At 42.2% G+C, this 12,152-nt stretch overlaps 1 protein-coding gene across 1 annotated transcript in view; it reads right to left on the bottom strand.

The window, feature by feature from the left end:
* DNAH9 (dynein axonemal heavy chain 9) overlaps positions 1-12,152 on the bottom strand; it is a 357,089-nt gene that overhangs the window by 4,925 nt on the left and 340,012 nt on the right. Inside the window, 1 exon segment of the mRNA XM_021694498.1 lies at positions 5,247-5,636. Within this exon segment, the coding sequence (XP_021550173.1) occupies positions 5,247-5,636 (390 nt within the window).

Genomic DNA, 12,152 nt, shown 5'->3' with positions numbered 1-12,152 from the left:
ATTTTGGGTTTATCTTTGTGTATGGTGTTAGAGAATGGTCGAGTTTCATTCGTCTGCATGTGGCTGTCCAATTTTCCCAGCACCATTTATTGAAGAGACTGTCTTTTTTCCATTGCATATTTTTTCCTGCTTTGTCGAAGATTATTTGATCATAGAGTTGAGGGTCCATATCTGGGCTCTCTATTCTGTTCCATTGGTCTATATGTCTGTTTTTGTGCCAGTACCATGCTGTGTTGGTGATCACTGCTTTGTAATATAGCTTGAAATTGGGCAATGTGATGCCCCCCCGCTTTGTTTTTCTTTTTCCTTGGCAGGATATGGATAAAAAGACAGGACCCATCCATATGCTATCTACAAGAGACTCATTTTGAACCTAAAGATACATCTTTTATTGTTTTAAAAAATTATTTTCTTAGTGGTTTCCCTAGGGATTATAATTAACATCAATGTATAAAAATCTACTTCAGGCTAATACCAACTTAATTTCAGTAGTATACAAAAACTCTATTCCTAGATAAGTTCCATTCCTTACCCTTCTTGTGCTTAAGACCTTGTGTTGTTTTCATTATACAAATTACATCTTTTATGCTTATCAGCACAGATTTATAGTTATTGCTTCTTGCAGCTGTCTTTTAAATCAGATAGGAAATCATGGAACACTACATCAAAAACTAATGATGTAATGTATGGTGATTAACATAACTTAATAATAATAAACCAGACAGGAAAGAAAAGTTACAAAAAAATTCATTTATACTTTTTTATATTTACATATATAATTACCTTTACTGGTATTCTACTTCTTCATGTGGACTTGAGTTACTGTCTTGTAACTCATTTCATCCTGAAGGACTCCCTTAAGTATTTCTTATAGGTCTGGCCTGCTAGTGGTAAATTCTCTCTCTCTGTCCCTCTCTCATTGTGAACTCATGACCCTGAGATCAAGACCTGAGCTGAGATCAAGAGTTGGATGCTCAACAGACTGAGCCACCCAAGTGCCCCTCTTTCTTTCTTTTTTTTTTAAAGATTTTATTTATTTGTTCATGAGAGAGAGAGAGAGGCAGAGGGAGAAGCAGACTTCCCGCAGAGCGGGGAGCCCGATGCGGGACTCGATCCCAGGACTCCGGGATCATGACCTGAGCCGAAGGCAGACGCTTAACCATCTGAGCCACCCAGGCGCCCGCCCCTCTTTCTTTTTAACCTGGGAATGTCTTAATTTCTCCTTCAGTTTTGAAAGATAGTTTTACTGGATATAGAATTGTTGGCTGACAGTCTTTTTCTTTCAGCAGTTTGGCCTTTCATTCTACTGTCTTCTGGCCTTCCTGGTTTCTTATGAGAAATCAACTGTTCATCCCATTGAGGACCCCTTGTATGTGATGAATTGCTTTTCTCTTGCTGCTTTCAAGATTCTCTCTTTATCTTATAACATGTCAAGGTATGGATTTCCTTTCCTTTTCCTTTTCCCTTGCCTTTCTCCTTTCCTTTCCTTTTTTCTTTTTCCTTTCCTTTCTTTTTCCCTTTCCTTCTCCCTTTCCTCTCCTTTCTAAGTAGGCTCCACACCCAGCATGGAGCCCAATGCAGGGCTTAAACATATGACCCTGAGATCAAGTCCTCAGCTGATACCAAGAGTCGGAGGCTTAGCTGACTGAACCACCCAGGTGCCTCAAAGTATGGATTTCTAAGTTGATCCTATTTGGATTTTGTTGAGATTCTTGCATGTGTAGATTGATGTTTTTATCAAATCTGGAAAGTGGTCATTATTGCTTCAAGTATTCTTTCTGGCTCTGGCTCTCTCTCCTCTTCTTTTGGGACTCCCACTGTGTGGATGTTTGTATGCTTGATGGTATTCTCAGGTTTTTAAACTGTTCATTTGTCTTCATTTTATCTTTCTGCTTCTCAGGTTGGATAATCTTAATTGACATATTCTAAGTTTGGTGATTCTTGCCTACTCAAATCTTCTGTTGAATCCCTCTATTGAATTTTCATTTAAGGTATTATAGTTTTCAGCTCTAGAGTTACTACTTGGTTTTTGAAATGTAATTTCTATCCCATTATTAGTATTCTCTATTCAGTGAGACATTGTTAACATACTTCTTTTGGTTCTCTGAACATATTTAAAATGGCTGATTAAAAGGTTTTGTCTGGTATGTCCCGCTTCTGAACTCCCTCAGCGACCATTTCTCTTGATTGCTTTTTCCCCTTTTTGTTTCTTTGCATGTCTCATAATTTTTTGTTGAAAACTTGAACATTTAAAATAATATAATGTGGCAACTCTGGTGATCAGATCTCCCTCCACAGGATTTGTTGTTTGTTTAGCGACTTTTCTGAACTGATTCTGTAAAGTCTTTGTCACATAGGACTACGACTACTGAAGTGGCCTGCTCAGTTAGCTTAGTGGTTAGCAAGGAACAGGACAGAGATTTTGGTAAGTCTCACAGTTTTTGCTCAGGGGCTCTGTGTATGAGTTGGACATGCCTTCAGTGCTCAGCAGGGCAGTTTAACACTGTGCCTTAGCCTTCACTTCCTGCTTTCACAGAGCCTCGAGGGCAGGCACAGGTGAGCTTCCAGCCTTCTCAGGTCTTTCTTGAGCATGTGCACAGGGCTGCACATGGGCGTGGCCTTCTGGGTTTCCAGTGACATGTTGGAGGTCATCTCATTCTGCAGCTTCTCCTTGTGAGCTTTTTGGTTAGCCTATTATTTGCACTGTTTTCTACCACCTCAGGCAAGCTGCAAGGTTAAACAGTTGTCTTTGACTGTTTTCAGTACATGCCTTGGGGAGACAGGCTGTTGCCTTGGGTGAGCTCCCACTCAGGTCAAGTAGAGACAGACTTATAAATGGGGTCTTCTGGGAAACCAACAAGTAGGGAAAATGACAGTTTTCTAGGAATGGGGCTTTGAAAGTACTCCAACTCCATTTTGCCTCCTCCAGTGGCTGGGAGGCTGCTGTTTCAAGGCCACCACAGAGTTGGTGGGGATGGGATGGGAGCAGAGCAAGTTAAAAGGCTGCAAAGCTTGCTCCTTTTACTGAGGGTTGGACATTTTTCTTCAATAAGCACTCTTTGGGGGCGCCTGGGCAGCTCAGTCAGTTAAGTGTCTGCCTTTGGCTCAGGTCACGATCCCAGCGTCCTGGGATTGAGCCCTGCGTCGGGCTCCCTGCTCATCGGAGAGCCTGCTTCTCCCTCTGCCTCTGACCCTCCTCCCTGCTTGTGCGTGCTCTCTCTCACTGTCTCAAATAAATAAACAAAATCTTAAAAAAAAAAAAAAAACACTGTTTGGATTCCTGAAAGCCTTTGGTTGATTTCTAGAGTTCTTTTTAAAATGATTTTATTTACCTATTTATTTGAGAGAGAGAGAGAGTGAGAGAGCACAAGCAGGGGGAGCAGCAGAGGGAGAGGGAGAAGCAGGCTCCCTGCTCAGCGCTGAGCAGGGGGCCTGATGCGGGGCTCGATCCCGGGACCCTGGGATCATGACCTGAGCTGAAGGCAGATGCTTAACTGACTGAGCCACCCAGGCACCCCGATTTCTAGAGTTCTGTGAAAAAGTTGGTTCTGACAATTTTGGGCCAGTGTTATGATTTTATGGAGGAGAGGATTTTTGGATGTTCTTACTCTTAATTTTGCTAACATCTTTCTGGAGGCAGAAACTGAGAACCAGAGTTCTTGGTGGGTGGGTATTGCTTTTTGGGAAGTTATTATGAAGAAACAAGGTAATAAAATATTGTAGGTAGATGATTGGAATCCATGTTCTTTCCCCAGCCCCCACAGTGCCAGTGCTCATCTGAACTTCTTCCCTAATTGTTCAGTTTGGTGTTTTTTGGTATTCTAATTCTGGCCACCTTAGGCCATCCTATACCTACAATCCATGTGTGATCCCCACTGATGGAATCTTGGACAAATGTTCAGGTGGAGGGGAGATTCAGCTTCTTCTCAAGGTTCAGGCTGTATTAACACTGTCCCGCTTCATTGTCCTCTCTGTTAACAGGCCTTCGATTGGTTTCGTAGGGCTGCTGTAACAAGTTACTACAAATTTGATGGCTTAAAACAGAAATGTCTTCTTTCACAGTGCTGAAGGCCAGAGTCTTAAATCAAGGTGTAGGCAGGGTCTGTTCCTTCTGGAGGCTCGGAGGCAGAAACTAGCCCATGCCTCTCTCCTAGCTTCTAGGGGTGCTGGCAGTCCTTGGCGTTCCTTGGCTCATAGATGTATCACTCCAGTCTCTGCCTCTGTCCTCACAGGACATCTGTTTCTGTGCTTCCAGCATGGCCTTATAAGGATACCAGTCCTTGGATTTAGGGCCTGCTCCGCTCTAGTATAACCTCATCTTAACTCCTTATCTCTGCAAAGACCCTATTTCTAGACAGGGGCACATTCTGAGGTTCTGGTAGAATTTTGGTAGACACTGTTTAATCCAGTACAGCTCTATATGTATATTTATAGGACCTTCTTCGATACTGTAGATCTTCTAACAGTTTTTCCCCATTAACGTTGTACTGATTGCTGGGAACAGTTAAGTGTCACTTACCAAGCAGGGTATTTGACTAAGCAATTCTTCCGGGTCATTTGTATAACAAACATAAACTTGTTCTCGAGTTATCCATCCTTGCTCATGTCATTTATCTGAGCCAGTCTCATGGTGACTCAAATTTTTATTGGGCTTCAGTGAGGAATCCTTTCAGAATGTCCTGTGAAATAGTATCTACTGGGCTCCCTTTGCAGATGGGGGCAAAGTAAAAGGCAGAAAGGACGCCTGCCCTCCCAGGGCTCATGAATGAGGAAAGTGGCTGCGGGGGGGCGGGGGTGGTCACCCAGTAGCAGGGATAGCCGACTCCCAACACTTTTGGAGCACTCTCTATGTGCCAGGCAGGCCCTATTCCAAGGGACCTCCATAGTAACTAATTTAATCTTGGCAGCAACTCTCTTTTCCCATTTAACACTTGAGGAAACAGATTTGGAGAGCCAGAACCACATCCCAGGGTCACAGTGGCAGTAGATGGTGGTGCTGCGATTCAGATCCAGCCAGTCGAGGTCCAGAGCCCTTGGTTTTAGTCACTGCACTCTACCCATGCTGCAAGGTCTGTGTTCTTTGCACCATCCCTGGCTGCACGGAAGTGGCTCGATAGCCTCAAGGGAAGGGGTACCTAGGTCAGAAGATTCCAGGGCATCCCTTTTCAGGTTCACACTCTGTGGAGGCAGTATTTGTAAGTTAATCAGCCCACAGAGGATGCCCTGAGGCTCCCCCCAAGACTTACCTGTGCGTCCCAGCGAGCGCCTTCCATGAAGAGGCCATGGATGTAGGCCCCTTCCCGAGGGGGGCTCCTGAAGTCTTCCCTATTCTTCTTTGTCACTTCACACTGCAGGGCCATCTGGTCCAGTGGCCACTCGTTCTTGCGGGCTGTGGACTGCATGATGGCGGTCAGGAAGGACTGGGGGTTGAAGAAGCCTGTCAGCCACACCGTGGAGGGCATTGCCAAGTCTCCTAGCCAGGCCTCCAACTCTTTGATTCGGTTGAGGAGGTCTAAAAACCAGACTCCCAGGCCTGCCGTGGAAGGGTAGGCTCGCCTAGCCCAGGGCTCCGGCACTGTGTCCAGGTACAGGGCATTCTGTAACGTCTCCATGTCACTGGTCATGGTCAGCTCCCCCTGTAGACAAAGAGCAGGAGGGCAAAGAGTGAGGGGGCAGCAAGTCCCTGGAAACAACCGGCCTTAGGGACCTCTGGCTAGTGGCACACAGCCAGCCAGACAGGAGATGGTGACACAGGGACTGTCCCTAATACCTGATTTGCAGACTTTAAAACTCTCCCTGCTCCACGATATCAGAGTCTACACCCATCCACTGACAGTAGTTAATGTCCACTGCGGACCTCAGACCCCCCTTTGGATTCCCTGCTCCCTCCACCCGCCCTGAAGCTCGGGTTCTCCTCCTGCCTCTGCAGCAGCCCTGCAGCCTTCTGTGTGGAGCTCAGAGGCACAAGAGGCCCAAGCCTGGAAGACCTGTGTGGCCCCAAGTCAAGGATTTCCTCCGGAATCAAGGTATTAGATAATAGTCCACTTGAAGGAACCCTCTTCCAGCCACTACATGAAATTTGTAAAGAAAGGTTCCATTGAAAACCCTTGTTAAATTTGGTTCTGTAACTTTGGTTATGACAAGGATCTCCAGCAACTTCCTGAAGACCCCAGCTCTAGCACAGCGATTTCTGCACCGGGGTTAGAGTATGCAGCAAGGCTCGTGTTGTGGACCGAATGTTTGTGTCCCTCCCCCACCCACCCAAATTTCTATGTTGAAATCCTAACCCCCAGTGTGATGGTATTAGGTGGTGATTGGGTCACGAGGTGGGGACCTCATGAATGGGATTAGTGCTCCTGTTATACAAGAGCCCCCAGACAGCCCCCTCACCCCTTCTGTCTTGGGAGGACAGGGTAGAAAGATGACTGGCTGTGAACCAGGAAGTGGGCCCTCCCCGGACACCAGATCTGCCAGTGCCTCTGGGACTGTGAGAAGTACATTTCTATTGTTGATAAGCCGCCCAGGCTGGTGTTCAATTACAGCAGCCGATGTGGACTGAGGCCGCGTGGCTTGCCCCAAGTGCAGACTGCTAAAATGTCAGAGGCCTCTGTGTGGCCTGGAGTCACCGTGCTTGTGGGATAGGAGACCGGACCATGTAATTCTAGGCTCAACTCTCTCCTAACTCTTGGGACTGTTAAAAAAAAAAAAAAAAAAAAGTTTAACACACCTTTATTAAAGAGGAACTTATTTCGGGTCCCAAGTGACAGCTAGAGACTAACCCTCTGACCCCTGATTTATAGGAAATAGATGAATAACTTCTTTGTGAACCTCACAGAGAGACTGTAGCTATTGCATATACACCTTCTATACGTGGGGTCGAGTGGCTGGGCTATTTTCAGATATAAATACCTTAATATTTTAAAGAAAAGGCAAAGTGCCAGGTCAGCCAGCCTGAATTACAGCCTGCGTTACAGATGTTTTCCCCTCAAGTAAATGGACTCTGTTACAGCGATAGAAAACACGTCCTTCCTTGTGTCTGCTCGGCTGCGTGGAGGGGGCTGACCAGAGCAGAGTGTGGGTAAGGGTTCCGAGGCCACCTCAGGGTGTCCTGTGTGGGTAGGTTTCCCCAAGGGTCTTCTGACATGGACAGTATTATTGGATTGAAACAAAAAATTGTTCTCTTTACTGGACTCTCTACTTCAGAGGACCCTTCTGAAAAGATGCTTTAAAAAAATACTCAAGCTTGTGAGACAGTCTTTGTCATGCCTGCAGTTGCGTGGTAATTCATTATTGATTTTTATTTACTATATTTTAGAGAGAGAGAGAGAGTGCGTGCGTGCAGACGGCGTTTGGTAGGGAGAGGGAGAGAGAGAGAGAATCTCAAGCAGACTCCCCACTGAGTGTGGAGCCTGAGGCTGGCCTCGATCCCACGACCCTGAGATCATGACCTGAGCTGAAACCAAGGGTCAGACGTTTAACCAACTGTGCCACCCCACTAATTCATTATTATGTGCAATTTATAACTTAGGTATTAATAAAGTTTCCCTAAAAATAGTTGATTCTTTAATAAAATAACATTAAGTATCAAAATTAAATTTAGTGCAAAGGGAAAAAAATAAAAGAGTTCAAACCCTCTTTTTTATGAGACCCTGTCTGTGTAACTTTTTCTTGCCTTATTACACTATCTAGGACCACCTTTACTATGATGAATGAGAGTCTTAAGGGTGGACATCCTTGCTTGTTTCCAAACTCAGAGGGAAAAAATTGTCTTTCACCATTAAATGTGGTTTTTCTTAGATGTCCTTTATTTAGTTGAGTAAAGTCCCTTTTCTTATTTTTCTGATATTTAAAATCAAGATTTGGTGTTAAATTTATAAAATCCTTTTTTTTTTTCATCTATGAAGATGATCATACAGTTTTCTTATGTAGTACATTCCTACAGTGAACTCCATAGATTGATTTTTGAATGTTAAAGCCAACCTTGTAGTTCTGGGATGATCCCCATGTAACCATGATGTATTATCCTTTTCTTGTCTTGTATGATTTCATTTACCAACATCTTGCTAAGGATTTCTGTATTTGGGTTTATGAGGAATATTTGTCCCTTATTTTCTTTTCTCATAATATCTTTGGTTTTGGCATCAGGTCGATTCTGGCCTTATAAAATTTATTGGGAAGTCTTTCCATTGCTTTCTATTTAAATTAAGCTATTTGAGGGGTGCCTGGGTGGCTCAGTTGGTTAAGCATCCGACTCTTGGTTTCGGCTCAGGTCGTGATCTCAGGGTCCTGGGATCAAACCCCACATCAGGCTCTATACTCAATGGCGAGTCTGCTTGGGATTCTCTCTCTGCCTCTGCCCACCCCCACCACCCCCACCACGCTCTCTAAGATAAATAAATAAATCTTAAAAAAAAATTAAGCTATTTGAGATAATTGTAGACACACTTGCAGTTGCAAGAAATAATACAGACAGGTCTTGTGTACCCTTTGACCAAGTGTCTGCAGTGCTAACATTTTGCAAAACTGCAGTACAATATCACAAACAGGATGCTGACATTGGTACGGTCAAAATACAAACATTTCCATCCCCACAGTGTCCCTCATGTTGCCCCCTTCTAGGCACACTGACTTTCCTCCTGGCCTCACCCTTTCCATAACCCCTAGTAATGACTGACCAGTTCTCCACTTCTATAAATGTGTCATTTCAGCAGTATTATATAAATGGAATAATTTATAAAACCTTTCACCTTCTGGGCTTGGCTTTTCACTCAGCATAATTCCCTGGACATTCACCCAGGCTTTTCATTGTACCAAACAGTCGATTCCTTTTCATTGGTAAGTAGTATTCCACGATATGTGTGGTAGGCAGAGTCATGACCCCTCCAAATATGTTCACGTCCCAATCCCTAGAACCTGTGAAGATGTGACCTCATGTGGCAGAAGGGATTTTGCAGATGTGATTAAGTTAGGAGTTTAAAATGGGGATGGGAGCTTATCCTGGATTATTGGGGTTGGAGGCAGGCAGGAGGGTCAGAGTCAGAGATAGATTGGAAGATGCTTTGCTGCTGGCTTTAAAGATGGAGAAAGGATCCATGGTTCAAGGAAGGGAGAACCTGGGCAAGGTAAGTGAGTGGATTCTTCCCTGGAGCCTGCAGAATAAATACAGCTCTGCCCAAATCTTGACTTCAGCTAAGTGAGACCCATTTCAGACTTCTGAGCTCTGAAACTGTAAGATAAAGTCTTGAAAGCCACTAAGCTTGGGGTAACTTATTATAGCAGTAAGAGAAACTTATACAGGATAAGTGTACTCTTCTTAACCCCCATCACTTATCCGCCCCCCCCCCACTCTTCTCTCCTCTGGCGACCATCAGTGTGTTCTGTATAGTTAAGGGTCTCTTTCTTGGTTGGTCTCTTTTTTCCCTTTGCTCATTTGTTTTGTTTCTTAAATTCCACATATGAGTGAAATCATACGGTATTTGTCTTTCTCTGACTTGTTTTGCTTAGCATTATACTCTCTAGATCTATCCATGTTGTCACAAATGGCAAGATTTCATTCTTTTTTTAAGGCTGAGTAATATTCCATTGTGTGTGTCTGTATAATTACATATTACATATTATATATATATATTTATATATATATAATCACATGTTCTTTATCCATTCAACTGTGGATCAATACTTGGGCTGCTTCCATCTCTTGGCTATTGTAAATAATGCTGCAGTAAACATAGGGGTGCATATGTCTTTTTGAATTAGTGTTTTTATATTCTTTGGGTAAATACCCAGTAGTGGAATTACTGGATCATATGGTTGTTCTATTTTTAACTTTCTGAGGAACCTCCATACTGTTTTCCACAGTGGCTGCATCAGTCTGCATTCCCACCAACAGTGCAAGAAGGTTCCTTTTTCTCCACATCCTCACCACCCACCTGTTGTTTCTTGTTCTTGTGTTGTTGATTTTAGCCATTCTGACAAGTGTGAGGTGATTTCTCATTGTGGTTTTAATTTGCATTTCCCTGATGATGAGAGATGTTAGATTACTTCTTTTTTTTCGTGTTGCGTTGTATCAGTTCTTTGTATTTTTGGATACTAACCCTTTATCGGACATGTCACTTGTAAATATCTTCTCCCATTCTGGAGTTGTCATTATTTTTTGTTTTAGCCATTCTGATAGGTGTGTAGTGATATCTTGTGATTTTAATTTGCATTTTCATAATGGCTAATGATGATGAGTGTCTTTTCATGTATTTATTTCTCACCTGTATACTCTCTTCGGTGAAATGTCTTAATATCTTTTGCTTATTTTCTAATTTTTTTTTTTTTACTGTTGAGTTTCAAAAAATTATATATTCTTGATATTAGTCCTTTTTCAGATATGGGAATGCAAATACTTTTACCCAGTCTATGGCTTACCTTTTCATTTCAAAAGGGTCTTTTTTAGAGCAAAGATTTTTAACTTTGATGAAGTTCAGTTTATCAGTTTTTTATTTTATGGCTTATGTTTTTTTGGTGTCATGTCTAAGAACTATTTTCCTGCCCCCCCCCCCCCCCCCCCCCCCCCCGGGTTTTTTTTCCCCCCCCCCCCCCCAGGAGTTTTATAGTTTTAAGTTTTACACTTAAGTCCTTGATGCATTTTGAGTTAATTTTTTACAAGGTGTGAAACTTAGCTTGAGGTCAGTATTTTTGCCTATTATGTCAAATTACTCCAGCACTGTTTGTTGAAAGGCTTTCAACAAAGGCTTTCCCCCATTGACTTGCTTTTGCACCTTTGTCAAAAATCAGTTGGGATATTTGGGAAAATCTATTTCCAGTTCCTTTATTCTGTTTTGTGTGTCTGCCCCTCTACCAGTACCACACAGTCTTGATTACAATAACTATATAATAAGTTCTGAAATTAGGGAAACGGCTTCCTCCTACTTTATTCTGTTTCAAAATTGTCTTCGCTATTTTAGTTCCTTTGCTTTTCCACATAAATTTTAGAATGATCTTCCCTGTATCTACAAACGGTTCTTGCTGGGATTTTGGTAGGAATTGCGTTGAACCTGTGTATCAATTTGAGTAAAATTGACATCTTTACTATGTAGTCTTCTAATCCGCGAACACACTATGTCCCTCCATTTATTTATATATTCTTTAATTTCTCTTATCACTGTTTTGTAGTTTTCAGCACACAAGTCCTCTACATGTTTTGTTAGATTTGCATGTAGGTATTTCAGGGTTTTTTTTTTATCTAGAAAAATGTTTCTATGGCTGATGTCAAAGAAATTGCTGCCTGTGTTCTCTTCTCGGATTTTTATGGTTTCAGGTCTCACATTTAGGTCTTTAATCCATTTTGAGTTAATTTTTGTATGGTACTAGAAAGTTGTCCATTTTCATTTTTTGGCATGTGTCTGTCCAGTTTTCCCAACACTATTTATTGAAGAGACTGTCTTTTCCCCATTGTATTCTTGCCTCCTTAGTCGTAGATTAATTGACCATATAATTATGGGTTTATTTTGGGCTCTCTGTTCTGTTTGATTGATCTGTGTATCTTTTTTTGTTCTAGTACCATACTGTTTTCATTCCTACAGTTCTGTAGTATACCTTGAAATCTAGGATGGTAATACCTCCAGTTTTGTTCTTTCTCAGGATTACTTTGATTATTTGGGGTCTTTTATGGCTCCATACAAATTTTAGGGTAATTTGTTCTAGTTCTGTGAAAAATGCTATTGGTAATAATTTGATAGGGATTGCATTGAATCTGTAGATTTCTTTGGGTTGTGTGGACATTTTAACAATATTGGTTCTCCCAGTCCATGAGCATGGAATATCTTTCCATTTGTTTGTGTTATCTTCACTTTCTTTCATCACTTTCTTGTTCCTGATCTTAGAGGAAAATCTTTTCAGTTTTTCACCATTGAGTAGGATGTTAGTTGTGAGTTTTTAATATATGGTCTTTATTATGTTGAAGTATGTTCCTTCTAAACCCACTTGTTGAGAGTTTTTATCATGATGTCCTATAGTTTTCAGAGTATAGGTCTTTCGCCTCCTTGGCTAAGTTTATTCCTAGGGTTTTTTTTTCTTTTTGTTGCAATTGTAAATAGAATTGTTTTCTTCACTTAATCCTAGCCAAAAGGCCAAGAAGCAATTAGAATTGTTTTCTTATTTCTCTT

Source organism: Neomonachus schauinslandi, chromosome 15, assembly GCF_002201575.2.
Source record: "Neomonachus schauinslandi chromosome 15, ASM220157v2, whole genome shotgun sequence".
Classification (NCBI taxonomy): domain Eukaryota; kingdom Metazoa; phylum Chordata; class Mammalia; order Carnivora; family Phocidae; genus Neomonachus; species Neomonachus schauinslandi.
This window is presented reverse-complemented; position numbering and strand designations above follow the sequence as displayed.